This window comes from Oreochromis aureus, linkage group 22, assembly GCF_013358895.1.
Source record: "Oreochromis aureus strain Israel breed Guangdong linkage group 22, ZZ_aureus, whole genome shotgun sequence".
NCBI classification, from domain to species: domain Eukaryota; kingdom Metazoa; phylum Chordata; class Actinopteri; order Cichliformes; family Cichlidae; genus Oreochromis; species Oreochromis aureus.
Window position 1 is genome coordinate 25,962,474 of NC_052962.1, and position 21,746 is coordinate 25,984,219.

A 21,746-nucleotide genomic window follows, 5' to 3' on the forward strand; every position below is an offset into this window, starting at 1 on the left:
GTATTCATGCAGCTGTAGTATATCAAGCTATAGCATTTATTGCCAAAGGGGAGCCCAAGCCAGCAGCTAAGGAGGGCTGAATCAGAAGGAACCTATTTTGACTCACTGGATGTCAACTGTGGATATAAGCGTGAATTTCACATGGCATTCTCTGCATGTTACCAGTTTCAAAATCCGCTTTTCTCTGGGGAAACAACAACAACCTATGACACTGCAACCTACACGTTTAAAAAAGGAAGGCTCTGGCAAAGCAGGGCTGCTTGGTTCTTGGGTGGCTCTATATATTCTCAAGAATCAGTCGTGCACAGCCAGAGCTATGTATGTAACGCGGCGTGATTACAGCTTCTGCCTCACACGTGCAAATGTTCTCTCCCACAAAGGCGTACATCCTGGGTTTAGCGCCATCAGGGGCGACCTGGCTATAAGAAACTAGAAGGAGCCCATTTCATCTGCAGCTTCTCAAATCTTATATTTTGTCCTACGTTACACAAGTCGGTTTCTTATTTTTACTGTTTCCTTTAAGGCTCTTTAAATTCTTATTTCTGTGTGTATGTGTGTGTCCAGGCGGCGTGTATCCCAGTACTGCTGAGTAACGGCTGGGAGCTGCCGTTTTCTGACGTCATACAGTGGAACCAAGCGGTCATTGAGGGAGACGAGAGATTACTACTTCAGGTAACGGACATAAGCATTTACAAGTGTCCACACACAGATGTAACAGACATTGTGTGATGGCCAGATGTTCATTCGGGATGCTTTGGGTCTTAGCATAACATCTGCATAAAATACATACTTGAGTTTTTTTCATAATTTAAAGAAGAAAACATACAACTGTGTTAGTTCATGGGTGGCTCACTAGCCCTTAAGTTATACTCTGTCATCAAATAAGGCGTCTTCAGTTCTAGTGGATGAATATATGACTATAATTAAAGACATATCCAGAGATTTGTATCCGTGGTTAAGGAGTCATGTTGGATTAGGCAAAGTTGAGAAATTTTACCACCTTCTTTTGGACTTAAGCCACTATTTGGCAGCAACAGTAGCGAGGAAACATGTGAAGGGATGTGATATTCAACAAAGAAGCAAGCTTAAGGGATCTAGGGTGTATCGCAACCTTTCGATTTTTAAATCAGATGTTCATTTATTTTATTTTTAACAGAATAAACAGTTTTTAAGAAAAACACAACTACTAAACCCTACTTTGTAAGGCTTACAAAGACTGATAGCCAGTATTATCTCTATCTGTGCAGAGGATTGGCTTAGTTTAAATGCAAACATGGACCTTGGAAAACACCCAGAACATCCAGGTAGGCATTACCTGTATCAAACGTGGTGGTTACAGCTTCGAGCTCCTTTGAGATTAAACACCCCAAAAGGCCTTAATCCAGCTTTATTTCAAAAGCACTCGCTCCCTCGCCGTGTCGCCTTGTTACACAGACGTACAAATAAACAGCGAGTGAGAAAAGCCAGTTCTCTCCCTGCTACAACCTTTATCTCTCTCCCTCACACACAAATTACATCATGTCTCCTCTGCATTGATCCGCTTTGATCCTGACCAATAGAGGACATGAATTGGCATTCAGCTAATGAGCAGGCACGAGCTCCCTGGAGCTCAGGGCGAGGGAGACATTTTCAAATTAGGGCAGAATTGGTTGAATGAGCTGACCTCATCAGTTGAATTTCTGCACACCTGCAAAAGTCTCGCTTGGAAACGGGCGTATATTACACACCGACATTCGCATCGTCTACGATCTGAGCGCAACTAATGCAAGGCTGAGTGCAGGCAGACACAGTAGATGAAGTGAGAACTGCATTAGTGAAGCCGTCCTTAACATGCACTAAAATTAATAAGAAGGAGAATTTTACAAAAAAGGAGGAGATTTTTGTGGCGTCCCACAGTTTAACACGTATTTCTTCCACTTTGAGTTAAAACTCTCAGATCTCTGTGATTAAATCAATTTTGGTGGTTCATTGAAACCCCAATTTATCCTCACTAATCAGGGTCTCATTATCTGAATGACAGCCCCTAAATCAGATCTGTGTCAAATGTTTTATAGGGCCAAATTAAACAACTCCCCTTTTTATCCTTTTCTAGACGATTTTCCTTAGATTGACAACCATCAAAGGAAAAATCTTAATCGTATTTGTGTTTTCTCTCTCTTTAATTTCTTTTTTTTAAATTTTACCATGTTATTTTTCCTCTTTTGTCTTCAGGTGCCATCTACAGTGAGAGCAGTAGGGAACGAGAGAGTGCTGGCTCTGCGACAAAGGACACAGATGTTGTGGGAAGCTTACTTTTCCTCGGTGGACAAGATAGTCCTCACCACACTGGAGGTCAGGCCAAAAATGGACAAACTCTTGATAATAAGGTCCAGCCACAGAAAATCCATCCAGATGTTGTTGGTAAAATCCAGGGTCAGACATTCAAAGGCAAAGTCCAAACTCACTATTTAGAGGATGGACTGTTTCCTGGGTATAGCATGTAGGACACTTTCTTGTTGTAACACTTTCAGACATTTCCACTCTAACACACTAACGTAGATCTCTTAACAGGTAATATGTAAGTTCAGGGCAAGATTTTTTCAGTTTGGCTCTAGTACTTCACTGAGGTTTTGAATACTTACTGAACTATCTGATGAGACAGGTTACTACACATCCAGTTACTTTCACACTTTAGTCTGAGGATTATAAAACAGAGAGGTTTGGTGAACAGATCTTGTCAGCACAAACGCCTCATACCAACTGTCAAGCATGGAGGTGGAGGGCTGATGATTTGGGTTTATTTTGCACCCACAAGACATCAGGCCCTTGTATACTTACTGAACGGACCATGATCTCCTCTGTTTATTAAAAGAACTATGCAGTTGGGTTGTGCAAGAGGGCCTTGATCCCAAACATAGCAGCAAATCTAAAACAGAATGACTGAAAAAGTAAAGAATTAAGTTATTGCAATGATGCAAAGTCCAGAACTCAACCTAACTGAAATGCTGTGCTGCGACCTTAAGACAGCTGTGCTGAAAAAAACCCAAAAAACAACAAACCTTGATGAACTGAAGGAACTTTGTGAAGAGGAGTCAGCCAAGATTCCTCTACAATCATGTGAGAGACTAATGACATCATACTGAAAAGGATTACTAAAAGTCATTGAATCATGGGGTATACCTAGCCTTTACTGGACTGCATAAACTCTTGTAAAAACTTTATTTTTCACATGCCTGTAGCCACAGTGACATCAGTTATTGGTTAGTAAAGTCCCGTTCTGAAGCTTCAGTCTGAACATTTTTGGCTTTTGCCTTCTTGATATTTTGAAACTGCACATGAGTAGCAAGGGGTGAATCTAACTGAGAAACAACTGTACAGTTACAAGGATATTCACGGTAAAGCATGCCCTGCTCTGTACTCAAATGCGTTTTGACTAAAGTGGGAGTGGAATTTACAAATCCGCTTTGCTTGTATCACATTAAGCTTTGACCCCCTAGTGTCAACACAAGATCCGTGTCCCACAAACATGGGTGTGGGTCGTACTGCAAACCTAGTTTTTCTCTGCTGCTATACAGAAATATTTAGAAATGTGTAGAACTCAAACGTTTCCAGTGAAAACAGCTGGTGCTATAAACACAGGCGGAGTTACTACTCCTGAGCCTTTTTCTGCTTGCGTCCTGTATCATCAGTCCTCTTTCAGAAGACTGGTTTGCAGCAGAGTTGTCATATTTGAATCAAACGCCCTTGTATCATTATGATTACAGGGTTGGCCCATGGTCTATATTTCCACTCTCTCACTATCTCAGTTTTGTGTTGAATTAGGTCTGTGAAACATTTCAAAGCAGGGCACATCTGATCCGTCTTAGAGAAATCCCCTAATGTATAGAAATTATATATCATTACTTAAATATCAGTCTCAACCTGCCAGTTTCTGCTTTACTGCTGACTGTTATGACTTTTGTTATGCTGCACATCAGGTGTAGAAGAAAAAACTTAAATAGGAGTTACAAAGAGCTCCTTGGATTTTTCTTCATATTTCCCAGCACCAGTGTCCAGTCTTGTTCTTACAGTATCTTTCTCTGCGTGCATATAGTTTCACTTTTTTGTCTTTGAACAAGCTGCAAAGAAATGCATTACAAAGATAGCTGCTCTGGCTCAGAGAATGTCATTTGAAGGTTGGCCCAGCAGTTAGATGATGCATAAAAAGAAATGCCAAACCTCCTTATATAAGAAGTTTTTGCACACTCTGATAAAGTCAATTTTAGCACCTAAAAATGTGAGTAAACAACAGATTTAATCCTGCTGAAATCTGAAGAAATCAGAGTGGTAGACTTTATAATCAGATGTTTATGAAGTGGAGTCTGGGAGCTCCTAGTTAATTTGGTGTGTGGAATTTGTGCAAGGGATAATGAGAGAGGTTCTGGAGGTTAGTGATAAGCTGGTTATATACAATACATACAGCACGTAGAGGGGACCCCCTCCGCACGAGAGACAGCTGTGCAGTCAGCCTGAGGTCAGTGAGGCAGAGGACTTCAGATGCCAGTGTTGCTGCTGCATGGACACCTCCTATTGGTGTACAATGGGAAGTACACGGATCCTGTCATTACAGACTGCTAAAATATGCAGAGACAAGTGTGTCAGGACTTGAACTGCAGTGCAGTTTATATTAAACTCTAAAATTCTCATGCACTGGCTTAGAAGGGGAAAAAATGAGTGTGGTGCAGGCTTATACTAGATGAGTACAACAGGCACTTTACTGCATAAAGCCAACATGTATTTCTCACACTGCAACCCACATCGAACCTCATCCAATTTTTTTCCCCCCTTTCTTAGATCATTAAGGACCGTGTATTTTCTCACATATCGAGGAACAAGTACATGTGGAACTACCTCCCAGGAGGTCTGCTGGTCCTGCCAGAGTACTCCACTCATCTTGCACATTTCCCTTTCTACTACCTTGGATTAGGTAAATGCAGAGTTTATTTAAACAAATCAGCACAGCTTGCAAATCTTGATTGCACGCTAAGGATGTTGAATAATTAAGACGCCACACTCAACACTACACAAGTTATTCTCAAATATTTACTCAAGTTCTTGTCTGTAAAGGTTTTAATTTTGCATTCCTGCCAAAACTTTGTTCTTTTATCCCATTTAAATACATTATTTTATAAATTGTGGCAGCATTAAACTGCAGCATTGCTCTCTACAGCAGTGTTTTAAATGTTCAGATTCTTCATGGTGGCTTGAAATTATTTTGATGATGTTCAGTACAGATAAATATTAGTATTATTAGGCTTAGATTAGCAGCACCTTGCACATGTTCAGACAGATAAGACATTTCATCATGTGCACATCTTTGTTTCATGACTTTGCTCAGGAGTCACTCCAGGACAGGAGTTCACTGCTGTCATCCATGCCGTCTCTCCATTGGTCTCCCAGTCTCAACCAATCATGAAGCTACTTCAGGTGGTTTCTAAGTCAAAGTACTGCTCACAGGTACATACTCTGAGATATCCTTTCTGTAACTTTCTCAGAATATTAAGCAAAAGTTGGACTGTGTGTACAGTTGCTTCAGAAAGTAGTCACCTTTTGCGCATATTATAATCGTAAGTTTAACTTGAAATGCATAATTGTGAATGTTTCTATTAAGCTACACTCAGTAACTCAGAAAATGTTGAGAACATACTACAGTGCCTTTCAGGTATTCATTTTCTTAACTGTTTATCACGGGGCCTATCATACCTTTATTGCAAATCTCTTATTTGAAAAGCATCCATGTCTACGCCTGCTGCAGTGCTCCCCACTGTTTTCAAATTCCCCTTTAAATGACTTCTGCCGTAAACTGAATGGATTGTGCATAATTTAGTTTGTGCATATATAAGATTCAGTGATGTCAGGGCAAAATTATAGTGAAGTATAGATCTCACCAGGTTATAAAATTGAGCAGCTGGGGGGAAAAAAAGACGAGTTTCCACACTTGGGCAATGCTCTTCATAAAGTTGTGCGTCTGGACAGACTGAGCAACCAAGCAAGAAATGCCGTGGTCGCAAAAGTGACCTGGAACCCAACAGTCACTCTAACAAGTCAGTAGATGTTCTCTGCAGGAATTAGATGATCTGCCAAAAAAAGGGCAGCCATCCCCAGGAGCACATCATCAATCAGGCCTTTATGCTAAAAGTCGCGAGAAAAGCTGCTCTGAGTAAAACAGAGATGTCCTTGAAGAAAACCAGCTGAAGAGCACATGCAACTTGAGACCAGAGGGGTGAACTACAAAGTAAGATTAGTGGGTTAGCAAGCTACGTCGAGCTTAAAGTCAGCGTTTTCTATTTCTCAAAAGAGTTTCTCTTTTTACTTGGATAAATCACTGATGCTGAACACTATGCAGTCATGAGCAGGTTATGTTCAAAGCACCATATTTTAAGTGTAATGCAGATTCTCTGCTGCGGGAATACTCTTTTTTTTTATGTACACATAGTTAAACCACATCTTACCTTAAAACCAAGCATCGAGAGTGCACTCAGCGATTAAAATGATTAACTTGAATTAAAATGCTTATTTTTTTAGCTCTAACATACCAGAATAACAGTTTTTTGCAGCCTTAATCTCTTGGCGTTTTTGCAACAGTATTGCATTTTACTGTTTAGTCACCATTTTACCATTATGTGATGATATCTCTGAGTAGGTGTATGTGGCACTCATAGGGATCATTTTGTGTTGAAGAAGAGTTCTATGACCTTTTTATATGAACGTTGCACAGTCTGAACTAGAAAGCCTGGCTTAATAAGAGAAAGTTGTTAACTACTGTTGTGATACTGGTTACCTCCAAATGGTTTTTAGGTTTTGTCAAATCAGCCGGGAAAGCCTGGCTGTGTTGACTTTCATTTGTATTAAACCCCTCAGGAATCCTGTTCAGCATTACAATAAACCAAAGCATACATACTTGATTTTAGAACAAGTTTCTATTGGTTCTTGAGTTAAAGCCCAAACGTAAACCCCACAGAGCACCAAAAATTAAACTTCACCGATATGAAGTGGAAAAGAGTGCAAAAATTAAAGTGGTCTGGATACTTGAGTACCTAAGGCAACTGTAGACTATGAAGATTAATCATTGAGCAAACCATCATATTATAGTGAGGGATCATACCTCTGAAATCCCTGACTGATTGATGACAGCTACTTTTCTAATCAATCTAATGCATCTATATGTCGACGTTATATATGAGCTTCACTTCTCTTCTGTTTTAGATCATTATTCTGTGGAACAGCGAGAAACCGCCACCCAGTCGGAGCAAATGGCCTCCTATGCCTGTCCCCCTCACTGTGACAGATGGCAGGAGGAAGGTGAGGGCCAGTGCCACTCACAACTCAAGCTGAAGCCTGCTGTGACGTCTGAGTGACAGAATGACAAACTGTCACTTGCTCAGTCTGTTTATGCGTCTCTCACTCGCTGTCTATATCTGCTAATCTATTTTTCGCCTTGATGTCTCTTTTTTTGGTCTTTCTTACCATCCGTGCTTATCTGACGTGTCCACCGATCCGTGCAGCATTTACTTTTATAGATGCTACCCATTCTCAACCCTTCTTCCATGTGTGTCTTTTCAGACGTTTTTCTTCCTCCCAAGGCAAAACCTATAGTGATTCACCCATCTCAGTCACTCAACATGATTTACTGTATTTCATAATCTCTCAGAGCACAAGCCAGCCATCCCACGGGCTACAGCACCAGAGCTAAAACTAGTGACTTTGTTTTTCTCGCAGACCACCAGTCGGTTTCTACCTCATGTTGCCATAGAGACGGAAGCAGTGCTGAGTCTGGATGAGGATACGGTCCTACTGACAAGTGAGGTGTGTGGACATTGTTACCATTAACTGAAGAAACAGTAGCAGTTATGAACAGTAGCAGTAAAATAATTTCTTTAATCCTACAACATGTACAACACACAATACATACACCAGAAGCGCCCACATACTGTACACGAATAAATTAATAGTTCTAAAAAAAATAAAATAAAAAATTTGAGTCTTCCTTTTCTGTACGTGCAGGTGAACTTTGCCTTCTTGGTGTGGCGGAGCTTCCCTGAGCGGATTGTAGGTTATCCTCCCAGAAGCCACTTCTGGGATCCCCTGAAGCGGGCCTGGGGCTACACCTCCAAATGGACCAACGACTACTCTATTGTCCTAACTGGAGCTGCCTTCTACCACAGGTGCATGAACACAGGAGGAAAAAAATAATAATTAATAATTTGTTTCATATTTGTTATAACTGAAAACTTTCTTTGTGGATTACTAGTCTTTTAATTACAAATTCAAAGGAAGAATGAAAGGCACTTTAGTTGAATCACCCAGCAAAATCTTGGTTTGTCTCACTTTTCCGGTGGTAGAAAAAAAGACTTTTAATTTGCTATTACATAACAGCAGGAAAACGTTTTATTGGAGTTGTGATTTCTACATTAATTGGTCTGATCTTCAGTCGCTTTTATAGACATGTCACTTTCATGTATCGATCACAGCATGGATGTGAAAGATTACTCACATACAGATGTGAGTAATCTTTCCCATCTATGCTGGAAAAAGTATGTGAATCTTTGTGCCTACAGTTTCTCTTACTTGGAGTCAAGTGCTTCAGTTAAGGAGATGAGATTGGCTGTGTGGGTTGGCGTGTCCTCTATAAATAAGGCATATCAATGTTGCAAGGAAGGTTTTCCTACAAAGGTTCATAACTGAGTTAAATGGCTTAGAAACAATTAGGTGGCAGCCATAGTTAGAGCTAATCAAATTACCTAAATGATAAGAGAAGGCGCTTCAGTGCTACTTTTCCTATTCCCTTTAGTATTAGCTCCACTGCAGCATCTTTTATAACAACCCATAATGCTGTTCATCGATTCGCTTAGCACTGCAGTTGTCTTTGAAAAGATCACACCAGGATGCAATCCTGAGAGGTCGGAGAAAAACTCAAGGGTAACAGCAAAACCATCATAGAAATCTTTGCAACATAATGAAATCTTTGTTCATATTTCTACTATATGAAAATAGATATTCAATAGAATGGCCTTAATTTAAGGACACAATGCTTTTCGAGAACAAAATAATACGGCAGATCCCAAGTTTACCAAGCCTGAAGGTTGTGTGAGTAGGTGAGACAAAAGCTAAAGCATTTTGACAAAAACATGTTTAAAGGAAGGAAAACGACAAAATCTCATGGGAGTATGGTTTGGGGCTGTTTCGCTCCCACTGGGATTGAGTGCCGTGCAGTCGCTGAATTCAAACAATGAATTTAAGAATGTATCAATATTTTTTTTAAACGAGTCAGGGCAGGAGTCCATGACCTTAAAATGCTGGGTGAGGCAACAAGAGACTGATCCCAAGCTCATAGTATAGTCAGCAAAATAATGGTTGAAAAGGTAGAAGATCATTGTTATGGAATAGCCGAGTTCTCAACTGAGAGGTTATGGCAAGACCTGAAGAGGGCTGTAGAGTCCATACATCCCAGAAATGTTAACAAACTGAGTCAGCTTTGTAGGAGGCAATGGTTAAAAATGAAGTTCTTACCGTTGTGCAAGCTCCATAAGCAGCTACAGGAAAACAGAAGCTCCCACAAATGGCTAAATTTAAAAGTTCATTCAATTTTCCAGGGTGTACTGAGACTTCTTAATATGTTTGATATATTCGTCTATAATAACTGCAATATTTGACAAACTAATTCAAAACAGACATTAAATTCTCAAAACAGACTGCTTCAAAGATTAAAAACTGAGAGCAAGGGAGAACTTGAACTCCAGCAGCTCCGAACATAATGGCACAAATATCAACATGATGAGCAATAAGGGACAATCAAACAGAAAGAAAAGGCATCAAGAATAATTATGTATTTGTGTGAGCGGGAGGGGAAAGAAAAGAAGGCGAGAGAGTGAATTACTCAGGGATTACTTCAAGCAGTTTGATTAATTCGAAAAGCACGAAGTCGATTATGTGCAATGGGAGAGGGATGGGAGTTCTTATACAATGAGAATGTAATTACACCACAGACAGGGGACTTTAAAAGGTGTTGAAACCTTGTGACATTTTGAGACAATGTGGTCATTATTGTCAGCAGATTCAATAAAAACACGTTTTTGTCGTGCTAATCTGAATCTCTAAAGCCTATAGACACATCAGCGCCAACTTTAATAACCCTTTTTTACTGCTTAAACAGAAAAATACCAATGAATAGTGAGCCTATAAAACACGACTCGCTCAATGGGGGAATGGATAATTTAGTCTTCATCTAATTTTTACTGCGTATCATATTAGTAAACTGATCTGACGGCGCTCCGAGACTCAACTGCGGCAACTTACATAGAGATAAATGTGGCCAATTTTGGTTGTGAAGCACAATTAAACCTTCTTTAAAAAATAGAGTGACAGTTGCTTAGTCTGAAAATATAATGATAACTAATTTGAAAGCGCTATACTCCTAAAACTGATATTGAAGAACATATGCATTGCATCAGTGGAGTTTAGTCGGCTGGGCACCGTGAAGCTTAAATCTCACTCGGAGGAGAAATCATTAACTTGTCCCAGATACATATTATCAGCATACATCACACCATCTACTCTGTAGAGGTCACCAACCCTGCTAACAGATGGTTGCTTGACCTCCAGTTAATCATGTTATGTTACAGTTTTATTTTAGGTTAGAGGAGGCCCTTGTCTGTATGATGAGTGTAGGTACGAGAGGCTAAAACTATCATTAGAGCTACTGAAAGCGAGACAGGTAGAGCACATTGGTGGAAGAAGTGGCAGAATATTGTTGTCAGATGGGGTTTTTTTAAACGTATCTCTTTTATAAAGCACCATTACCTGCTTGCTTTAAGAATACAATGTATGTTTATGTAACACTTTCAACTTCCCCACAGGTACTACCACTACCTGTTCACTCACTACCTGCCTCAGTCTCTGCGGACTCTGGTGGATCGCACCTCCAACTGTGAGGACATCCTTATGAACTTCCTGGTCTCTGCTGTGACTCACCAGCCACCGATCAAAGTGGCTCAAAGGAAGCAGTACAAGGAGCTCCCCAGTCCACAGGTAGGTACCGAATTGTCTTTAAAGTAATAGTCTCTGGAGCCTCTTGACTCGGTTGTTAGAACAAGATTGGATGCTAAATAGCATGTGCCTGTCCTGCTCCCAGGGTACGAAGAGCGTCCCTTGGGCCAACCCTGAACACTTCAACCAGAGGCAAGAGTGCATCAACACCTTTGCCAACTGGTTTGGCTACATGCCCCTGGTGCATTCTCAGTTTCGCCTGGACCCCGTTCTCTTCAAAGATCAAGTCTCTGTTCTCCGCAAGAAGTACAAAGACCTGGAGAGGGCCTAACATTTCTGGACAAAAAGACTAGAGAGCGCTGAAGTCATGTTTCGAGCCATTTTGGACAGAAATGGATTAATAAGTAACAGAAAGTTCAAGACATGTCTTTCAAGGATTGCATGGGAAGTGGACACAGAGGCACCGAGGTCTATTGGTGACATGGACAATCATCAAGACAGACCCAAGGAGATCTGAACTATGTAAAGATCTTAAGAGAAAGGAGTCTATAAAAAGTACTTCAAATGCTTCTCCAACCTCCATGAGTCTTGAGAAATTTGGGGCCTTAAAATAGTCCTTGCGATTGGCCCTCTCGCTGAGAAAGGACGATTAAAATAATTAAAAAAGGAACATTTGTGAACACTTCAAATGTCAGTGCTACTGCAGTGGCAACGAGGAGAGAATGACTATCTCATGCCAGGAGCACCCAAGGGACTGGTATCGGTGCCATGCACTCCAGCTGGCAACATCTGTCTCCATGTTACTGTTGCCAAGGAAACAGATCATTTCACATTAAAATGCTAACTGTAAGACCAATAAAGTGATTTATAAATGCAAACTCTGGACTCGTGCTGCAGAATGTTCACATATTTTGTCCCATAATTGCCAAATACATAGTGTGTGGCCACATTTCCAGTAGAGGCGAAGTTCATCTTGTAATTTAAGGTACAAGCAACAAAGATAAGAAATCAGAGAGGCTGCTATAATGTGTCCGTCTTTCATCTTGTTATGCTACAAATGTATAAAAAGAATCATGTAGTTCTGGTTACACTGCTGAAGATCACACTGTCAAGCAGTTTCTTGAAAAACACACAAAAAATAGAAATCACATGTAATTAATGAGGAACCAATCACTAATAATACTATCTTTACATGAATAACCAGAATCTGTAGGAAAACAGCCCAAATCTTTGTTCCATGGATTTGTCATTTGTAGTCCGAGTTGGCGTTTGTTTTGAATATATGCAGATAAATGCTCGTCATGCAGAGCAAACCCAGTGAAACTCAATGAACTTAGGGAAGTAAATGTGTTTGAGACAACCTGAAAATCAGAGTCGGGAAGAAAGGTGGGATGGTTGTTCGTGCCAGACAGGTTGGTCTGAGAACTCCAGAAACTGGTGGTTTACTGGGATTTTCCCATACAACCATCTTTAGAGTTTAAAAAGAATGGAGAGCGGCAGGTCAGTGTGTGAAAATACCCTGTTGATGTCAGAGGTCAGAGGAGAAGGTACAGACTGCTTTGAGCTGCTAGAAAGCCAACTCAACCGCTCTCTACAACCAAGATATCGAGAAAAGCTTCTCTGAATGCACAACACATCAAACCTTGAAGCAGATTGGCTACAGCAGCCGAAGACAACACTTGGCGCTACTCTTGTCAGCTAAGAACTACGTTTATAGTTCACATGAGCTTACCAGACTGAAAAAAGCATGATCCATCCTGCCTTGTATCAACAGTTCAGCTGCTGGTGTTAGTCTAATGTTGTTGGAGATATTTTCTTGGCAAACTCCAACTGAGCATCAATTAAACATGGCAGTCCATCTGGATATTGCTGCTGTCCATGTCCACCCACAAAGCTCAAATAATCTCAAAAAGGCTTCTTTTACATGGCAGTGACCTCACTGTACTCAAATAGCCTCTACAGTCACCAGAGCATCTTTGTGATGAGATGGAACAGGGGATTCAGATCAGCCCATTATTAAATCTATGCCATGAAGAATAAGGGCAATTTTGAAAGCCAAAGGGGGTCAAGCAAAATTTGCTTTCCCATGGATACGCTGAAAATGTGTATTGTGGCAGGTACAATTCCACTACAAAGTAAAATAAAATATAGAAAACCATTTTGGACAGGATGAGTTTCCTTAAAAAATAAATTAATAAAGAGTATTATACTAAGCACAATCACAGGAATCAGAAGTGTGGCTCGATAGCATCCGACACGACTGGGAGGACTTAAGCTCTTTGTTGTAATGTAGGCAAACTACACAAAGAAGCTGCTGCTATGTAAAGATGAATACAGAAGGTCAAGGTCAGAGTGTGCATCATTACGAGTAGGTGGATGTACTTATATATCATCTCAATTCATGCATTCCTACATCCACCCTCAGGGTTGAGACTGACACTGTGGAGCTAATACTTTAGTCTGAGTGGGCCCGTCCTGGATTTAGAAGCAGGACTTTAAAATATATATTCAGACATTTTCTTTCAAAAAAAGAAGTTTATTACAAAAAAAAAAAAAAAAAAATACCCAGTACACCAAGCATTTGTAGTACAGTTTACAAAAATAAATTCACAGGTAAGCAAGTCTCAACACCCTCAGGGCAAACAGGTGTGATGTCTAGCACTCAGGAAGCTAATCTCATTAAGCACATGCACACACTTATGTACAAAGCACCTGAGATACATAGCTGCCAAAGGGCCAATTGGAATTCTGAACCCACAGTGTTTTACAACTGACAGAGCACAAATATGGGCAATTGTTCCTATTGTAAACAAACATATCAGATCAGCTTCTGTGCTTTGTGGAAGAATTACCTGCAATGAATTCAAGACTGTCTGGTGTCAAGTCAGCACCTGGAGGTAGAACACCATGAGTAGGCATTTTAGGCTCCTTTCTCTTCTATGCTTTTTGTTACCTGAGGCGATCCAGGTTCCAACTTATTATTTCATCAGTGTGAAATAAAACTCTATAACTTATTTAAGTAGTTACAAAACAGTTGCAGAGCACTTTCCAAATGAAAATTGGGTTATCAGCTGCCTCATACAAAAGAAGAGAATGACTGTTAGAATTGGAGTGTGTCAGCTTATCCTGTTTTTGGCTTTGACTCGATACCTTATTCCTGGCTTGTTTATGATTTCCCCCTTATCGGCTCCAATACAACAAACAACACGGGCTCTTAGATGAAAAGGTGCAAGTAAATTATGAGTTTCAGTGATGAAGTGCCAGCTCAGAGTAGGCGGAAGGTCCCATAAATCCTACAGAAGTTCCCTTATTTCACCTGGTCTTTGCCGTCTTCTAGTTCGTTCACCCGCAGAGGAGTGCAGTGCTAAGAAACAAGTGCGCAAGTCTCATTCAGAGCCATCATTTCCTAAGTGTCAGCATAGCATTGACGTCCCACAGAAGGTTCCTCATCTGGTCCATCAGAACCTTCATCTCCTGGTTCTTCTGACGCACTTTCTGTATAACAACAAGACATTTGGCCATTAGTCAAACTCTGTAGAAAACGTGGACTTTAACGATCGCCTGTAAGATCCTTATGCATATTAGCAATCCGGGAAGGAAATATCTAATCACATATTAACAAGTGATGCTCACACTGCCTCACACCTGGAGGAAAAATACTTTTCTACTGATGCTGATGCTAAAGCCAACAGTCCTCTCAGCCTCAGGCAGAATTTTCCAGTGTTTTGCCACTGGCTCCCTGAAGGCAGTTTTGTAACCCAGCTGAAATATTAGCTCTAACAAAAAACAACACCCCAATTCAGAATGAGTAAATAATGCAGAGTTTTTTCAGTTAAAATCCAGACGCTAGTTTAGCCTGTGTCAGCACTGCCACCTAGAGGAATCTGAAAGCCACTTTATTCTGCTCATTTCAGCATAGCTGAGTAACACTGTCCCCAATTAATAAATTATATAATAAACTGTGGAACACCAAACAATATATGAGAAATTAATTCATTAACTTCTTGAATCCATTTCAAGAAACGCTGCAGCAATTAGTCAATTAATAAACTAGCTGACTGGCATAGAGTTTGCTGCCAACCCTTTTTTCTTTCTTAGTAGCTAATGATGTTTTCTGTTTAGGATTTCATGTTTGTGTCATAAAGTGATGGTAATAGATTTTCTGGCTGTTGTTCGGAGAAAACAAGGCAGTAAAAGATGTCCTTTTATAGCAGTGGGAAGTTATCAATTTCAAGACCAATTATTATTAATTATTATAGAATGATTTGTAAACTCATGAACCCATAACAATTCACATTAGTACAGAGAAAACATATCAAATGTTTAAACTGGGAAAATGCACCATTTAAAAAACAAAAGGTAATACTGCCTTTGATGGCACCAACACGTATGTTTTCAACAAGTCTCTAAATCCTGGACTTGGAATTGTGTGTGTACTGCTTTTTTATTTATTTTATTTTAACTTAACCCTCCCCCCGAAAAAAGGCCCCGTCACTGCTGATCGTTTCCCAAGGCGACAAGAACATTACAGAAACCCACCTCTAGGACCTCCTTTCTTTCCTGGATGACAGTAGGACTGCAGGGCTCCACTCTGACAGAAACCAGCTCCTCTCCAGCGTACGGCACAAGCTGAAGACACAGTCGAGGCAAATCATGATTAAAATTGCATTTTTTTTCATGATCAAACTGAGATAAAGAAAGAACATAGGTCTACAGTAGTTATATAGTAGTAATTTAAAACTTTTGGGGTTATTCGTTATTGCACTATTCAAACACAAAAAGTTGATAGTCCCATATCTTGTACATATGATGTAAACCAAGTATAGTGGTTTCCCCCTATCTTACAGTATAATTGTATATATACACGAGCAGTATTGCAATGGTGCTGTCATTTAAGATCCTGAGAAGCTAAAAAGCCAAACAGCCAATTTTCAGCAAAGGTCTTCTCTAACCTCAGCTGGTCCCTCCTTCAGGTCAGAGGTCATTTCCACACAGCGTTCATACAGCAGTCGGAGTTTTTTGAAGAGCAGAGTGAGCTGCCGAAGGTGTTCCTGGAGCTTCCCGAAGCGGTCCTGATACGTCGCTTGGCTCTGAGTCACCCCATTGGGAAGCTAAATCAAAGAAACACAACAGCTAACATGAATTCATTTGGAATACTTACATTCTTATTTCTAATTACAGCAGTGTAATGCTGGTTTCCCATTTTCTGTAAAGGAAAATGCTGACAGTGTCAGACAATGTAAATGACTGCATGTACATTGGACATGTAGACAATCATTTTTCAAAACCAACTAAAAGCCATGGCCACACAAAAGCATAGTGTTTTTCTTCTCTGAGCTGCAAGGGTTACAAAAAAAAAAAGGAGTTTGCCTTAATAGGCAAGAACGAGCTTTAAGAAGTCAGCGCTACACTGAAAAACACAGAAGCACATTTGGAAACACGGCTCAAATGGAGATGGGAGGATGGGTACGAGGGATGCTGACAGGCATGCCGAGCAGATATGCCAGAAAAGAAGAGGGGCCAAATTGAGACTGACAGGGAACAGTGGAACCACTTTAGCCACATAAACACCACCCACTCAGTTAACAGCCACACATACACCAGAGCTGGTGGTGCAATTTGCTCCACTTAAGCTAAAGAAATATTGTTGACATAACAATAACTGCAATTTTTGGTAGTAGTAAAATATGAGTAACCGTCCGTGCTGCTCATCTAAAAATGCAGACTGGTGACTCAGCAGGTAATTATTGAACTAATCAATCAGTAAACCTGCAGTAATTTGATTTTTCTGTTAAAATGCCAAATGTACAAAAGGTTCCAAGGAAGAGTGTACCAGTAATGTAAGCACCCAAAAGTGAGAGGTGCTGTTGTCCAAGAAGTGTGGATTGTAATTGGCTGACGCCTGGATTACACTCATTTACGGACGAGGACACGGACAGCTCTGGAGATTATGGCCAAAAGCTTGATCTTATAATAGTTTTACACAGTGTACATTAAGTCCACCAGGAGGAGGTCAAATTGGTGCCCTGATAGTGTCAGTGAGGTCACCAAATTGGCATTCACAGAGCCTTGTGTTCACACTCCAATGACCCACTTTTTATTTTAATAGTTGTCAGTCGCTAGTTTGTTTAGGCAGTTGCTTTTTTTTTTTTTTTTTAAATCTAAGACAATGTTGTTCTCTTCTAGGAGACAATAAATAAATTAAATAAACAGGATCCTTAATTTAAAAAACAAAACAAATGTTATTTATATGTGGTATGAGGAATTTGAAGCTGCACTTGATTCAGTTCAAAAGTCATTCAGATTACATAAATATTAAAAACTATCTTTACAGGTGTAGATTTGGACTTTAAATCAATATGAATGAGAACTTAAGAGGCAGGAGTGCAGAGGTGAGAGCTGGGACAAGGGCTGGTAAAAGGAGACAGCTGGCTGGTATGATAGAGAGAATGAGACCAGGTGGGAAGAAAGCCACGGCTGAGAAATTAGAGGTATACTCAAATGTGGAAGTGAAGAGTGTGACATACAGGATTGAAGCTGGAAATCAAAGAGGTGATGTTGAATGCGTTCACTACAGGTTGGATGTCAGAGTAATTTGGATAAGGCAGTAAGCACAGTCAGAGTGTAAGAGACTGGCGATAGGAGGAGGCAATAGACATATGGGTGATGGAAATAGATTTGATAAGGAGGTTTCATATTTCAAGAAGACGGAAGAACACAGGGTGACATATAAGACTTGAGGAAGATGCATACAGGCGGACTACATCTTATCCCGAAGATGCAACCTGAAAGAGACGCGAGACGGCAAGGTTAAGATTAAGATTTTCATTGGAAATGTAATCAGAGGGATGGCTCAGATTGAGTGCAAGAGAGGGCAGACTAAGATGGCTGGAACATGTGCAGATAGGAATAATGGATATACTTGACAAAGATTGCTGAAAATAGAGCTGCTAGGCAAGAGGAAATGAGGAAGAAAGGGAGAAGATTCATGAATGTAGTGAAAGGGGACACGAAGATGGTTAGTGTGACAGAAGAGGATGAGAAATGAACAGTGAGAAAAATCAATCTGCTAATGATACACCCATACACAAAGCTGAACATGTGTGTTATACTCATATTACATATAGATATGCGACAATATCGTTATTTTGATATCAAGTCCCTGACACTAAAACAAGAAAACATTTCCTGCTGCTAAGCATGAGCCTCGTGTCCCTTACCTGTGTGGCTCGTGTAATCTGGAAGATCTCCATGGTGCGTGTGACAATATCTTGTACAGTCTCCTGTCCGATCCTGCAGAGGAACACCGGGGAGATCTCCCTAAGGGCTCCCTGAGGAGGCATGGGCTGCTGACCAGCACCTGGGGCAGCACCGGGGGGAAGATGAGGAGGCTGCTGTTGCTGCTGCTGCTGCTGCTGTGGGGGCATCCCTGCCATCCCCGGCTTCTGAGGTAAAGAAGCTGCCATATCCACACAAATCTGCGGGGATACGATGGTACAAGACAAAGGTTTGTTTGTCTTGTACCATGTTTTTTTTAGCGTAAATATACGTTTTCTCAACACAGCAAGGATGTACCCTCTAATGTAAGCTTATTAGAGCAACTACAAACGTTTCGAGATCATATTTAAAAAAGCAGGAAACTCCTTAAAATGTACTTTCAATGGAGACGAGGGAGGGAAACTTAACTTACTGGCTAAACATGCTAGCTCAAGCAAATTAAGCTAACTAGTTAGCCACGAGCTGTGCAAAAAGCTACTTACTCAAGTTCAAACCGTCCTTTGGCTGAATGCTGTACAGATATCTCCCAGATGCTGCAGCCTTTGTGAAAAAAGGGCCTAGTTACTTATTATTTTAAATAAAGCATGATCTCTGGCACCCTTCCATTGATTTCTTTCAGAAAGCGCAGCACGTTATGCGTCACTTCCGGGCAAAAAATAGGATGAATTTTCCCACCGCTAGATGGCGACAGTAGACGCTGATATACCTGAAGGTAAACATCAGCTGTAACACAACAAAACAATTTTAGCTAACTACTATAGTGTAAAAATATACATTTGTTTTTAATTCGCGCTGTTAAAGAGAAAACTTTAAAAAAAAAATATAGTGAGAAAAACACATTAAAAGTCATCACTTTTCATCAAATGCCACTAATTTCATCATAGAAAATGTTAATGTTGGACTGACATTACTCAAGCATGATGGTAAAATTAATTCAATTTAATTCCAAAGCACACTTGAAACGTATCGCATATTTTGCATGTAAAATGTATCAAGACCTTACACTGGATGAATGTAAAAGGGAAAATCTAAGTATGCAGTAAATACAATTGCTCATTCAAAGACAGCAATAATGTAATTTCAATATTATATGATAGCCATCAAGTTATTTATTAGAAAAACAGCTATAAAATAATCTATTTATGATAGGTTGTATGCAAAGCCTTATTGAATGTGTGTGGTCATGTTCATTTAAATGTCCTACATATTACTGTTTTATAGCTGCAAAGTGTCATCCTACTCCTTTTCAAGCATGTAAATTATGTGGTATACAGAGATATTCATACATTTTTTCCCCTATTAGTTTGTTTTTCTTCTGTTTGCAATGTTTGTTTGTTTTTTAAAGTGTGTTTACAGTAAAAAAAAAAACAATCAGTCGATCAATGTCTTAATCAAAACAGTCTTTTTTTAATATAATGGATATTGAAGTCAGTAAATCAAATGGCTTGTTTACTATTTTTCACTCACGCTTTAGCTGTGTCATTGATGGTTTCAAGTATTTATTTATTTTTGAATAATTTTATCAACAAGGATTTTATAAGTTAAGGAAGTAGAAAACGTTTGGTAGCACAGCCTCTGCTTCTGGCCACCGCCCTCCACACAATGCACCCGACACCTACAGCGCCTCCTGTGGGTGGTGGGCCTGCAGGAGGACAGGCCCATGTCCCTTTTGTGGGCTGTGTCCGGCTGGGCTCCATGGACTAAGGCCCAGCCACTTGCCCTCGGGCACCCTCCTTGGACCTGGCTCCAGGTCAGGGCCCAGGTAACCCTATCAGAGGCAGTGTGAACTGTTCCCTTGATGTTCTACTCATAGGGGTCTTCTGAATCTTTCTTTGTCTGGTCCCTCACCCAGGACCCAGCTCTCAGTTTACCGGTCGATCTATATCCCTACACTCACCTATGGTCACAAGCTGTGGGTAGCAAGATAGGGTGAGAAGTTTGGCTATTGAGGAGGGGCTCAGAGTAGAGCCGTTGCTCCTTCACATTGAAAGGTGTTGAGGTGTTTCGGGCATCTGACAAGGATGCCTCTTGGGCTCCACCTGGGTGAGGTGTTCCGGGCATGTCACAGTGGGAGGAAGCCCTGGGGCAGACCCAGGACACGCTGGAGAGATTATGTCTCTCGGCTGTCCTGGGAACGCCTGATGTTCCCCTGGACAAGCTGGAGGAGGTGGCTGCGGAGAGGGAGGTCTGGGCTTCTCTGTTTAGGCTGCTGCCCCCACGACCCGCCCCCGGATAAGCGGAAGAAGATGGATGGATGGATGGATGGAGATATGTCAGACTTTTAAACAGTAGACCAATTTTGCTTGACTCAAAGTGAAACGAATTCCACTTGTTTGCTTTGCTGTCAAGTCAGACCAATAAAACTGGAGAAAGGATTGGCTTTGTCAGTCACATGTGGACCTACTTTCTTTATTTGATGAGTCTGGTTGCATGACTTTTTCCATGGTTTATATAGGATCAAAGGTCGCAGTCAGGTTCAGGTTCAAGGAAGTACAGCTTCTCCCTTCAAGGATTTGGTTTAGACTTTATTGCTTTTGAACAAACATGAGTAAAATGGGCTGATATAGGGAGCAACATTTTAGAGAATTAAACGGAAAAAGAGCTCAGATTTAAAAAAGACGTAGTTTATATACTTGTATTTTTTCCTAAAATCGATTGAAAATAGATCCAATGCAAAAACAGAAAAAATGTTTCATTCTACTTTGCAACTTCATTTTGCCTGTATGTTTCTCTTTGTTTTTGCGTCACACCATAATTTCCACGTGTTTGATGTACCGTTTCAACTTGAACTCTGTGTTTGTTCTTAAGGAAACGCAATTTGCATGGAGATCTTCAACACGCAGTGTACAGGAGCATACTGATAACAATGAATGATAGATGCATTTTAACCCACAGTGGGCTCAAAAAGCAAGACTGCTTGTTAAAATACTTCTTTTTTTAGTGTCAATTCTAGAATTTATTACACACATTGTTCAAAATGATAACTTCAGCTAAGTCATTTAAATAAAAGGCTGAATCTTTGAATAATATGCACACATTTAATCTGTCGCTATTTTGCTTTAAGAATAGAAGATACAGTTGAGTTGGGAAGTCTGTGGATAACTTGGTAACTCATTCAGTTCAGTTTAGTGTTATTTATATAGTGCCAAAACACAACAACAGTTGCCTCAAGGCACTTAACCCATGTCAGACAGTGTTTGTAAAAGATCTTTGTAAAGCCAAGTCGTCCTTGACGATCAGCACCCTTGGCCATCTTTGGTCTTAAAGTAGTTCTTCATCTTGGTACCGTTTAACCTGCTCCTCAAAGATGCAAACAAGAGGGTGGTGCTTGTTTATGAGCAATTATGTGTCACATTTCCAGTCAAGAGTACAATTCAAGCTTGTAAAAATAACCTTTTTCCCCAATAACCTCAGAGTTGTAACACTTCTGCAATCACTATAGCAATCAAAGTTTTGATTGGCAG

At 40.4% G+C, this 21,746-nt stretch overlaps 2 protein-coding genes across 9 annotated transcripts in view; one reads left to right on the forward strand and one right to left on the reverse strand.

Moving 5' to 3' along the window:
* LOC116318909 (exostosin-1c) overlaps positions 1-11,882 on the forward strand; it is a 103,034-nt gene extending 91,152 nt beyond the window's left edge. For all 7 annotated transcript variants that reach the window (XM_031738077.2, XM_031738076.2, XM_039605555.1 and 4 more), the window contains exons 4-12: positions 565-672; positions 2,212-2,331; positions 4,813-4,945; positions 5,357-5,475; positions 7,225-7,320; positions 7,738-7,824; positions 8,023-8,183; positions 10,875-11,046; positions 11,150-11,882. In XM_031738077.2, the coding sequence (XP_031593937.1) occupies positions 565-672; positions 2,212-2,331; positions 4,813-4,945; positions 5,357-5,475; positions 7,225-7,320; positions 7,738-7,824; positions 8,023-8,183; positions 10,875-11,046; positions 11,150-11,335 (1,182 nt within the window). In that variant the 3' untranslated portion in view covers positions 11,336-11,882. The remainder of the gene's footprint in view (positions 1-564; positions 673-2,211; positions 2,332-4,812; positions 4,946-5,356; positions 5,476-7,224; positions 7,321-7,737; positions 7,825-8,022; positions 8,184-10,874; positions 11,047-11,149) is intronic.
* A 1,665-nt stretch (positions 11,883-13,547) lies between these two features.
* Positions 13,548-18,943, reverse strand: zgc:114119 (uncharacterized protein LOC619273 homolog). Of its 2 annotated transcripts, none has more exons than XM_031738133.2 (5): positions 18,765-18,943; positions 18,225-18,482; positions 15,957-16,115; positions 15,544-15,633; positions 13,548-14,499 (listed from the first exon to the last, which is right to left on the reverse strand). In XM_031738133.2, exons 2-5 carry the CDS (start codon positions 18,468-18,470, stop codon positions 14,404-14,406), a joined length of 591 nt encoding a protein of 196 aa, XP_031593993.1. In that variant the 5' UTR covers positions 18,471-18,482; positions 18,765-18,943; the 3' UTR covers positions 13,548-14,403. The 2 variants fall into 2 exon arrangements, with proteins under 2 accessions (XP_031593993.1, XP_031593992.1); XM_031738132.2 differs by having other exon boundaries at positions 18,225-18,521.
* Positions 18,944-21,746: the final 2,803 nt, after the last annotated feature.

Bases quoted from the DNA above. Each gene is read 5' to 3' on its own strand.
- zgc:114119 (XM_031738133.2), bottom strand. From the start codon at position 18,470: ATGGCAGCTTCTTTACCTCAGAAGCCGGGGATGGCAGGGATGCCCCCA. The intron at 16,116-18,224 runs GTAAGGGACACG...TCTTTGATTTAG, and splicing joins AGATTACACGAGCCACACAG to CTTCCCAATGGGGTGACTCA. The intron at 14,500-15,543 runs GTGGGTTTCTGT...GTTGTTATACAG, and splicing joins AAAGAAAGGAGGTCCTAGAG to AAAGTGCGTCAGAAGAACCA.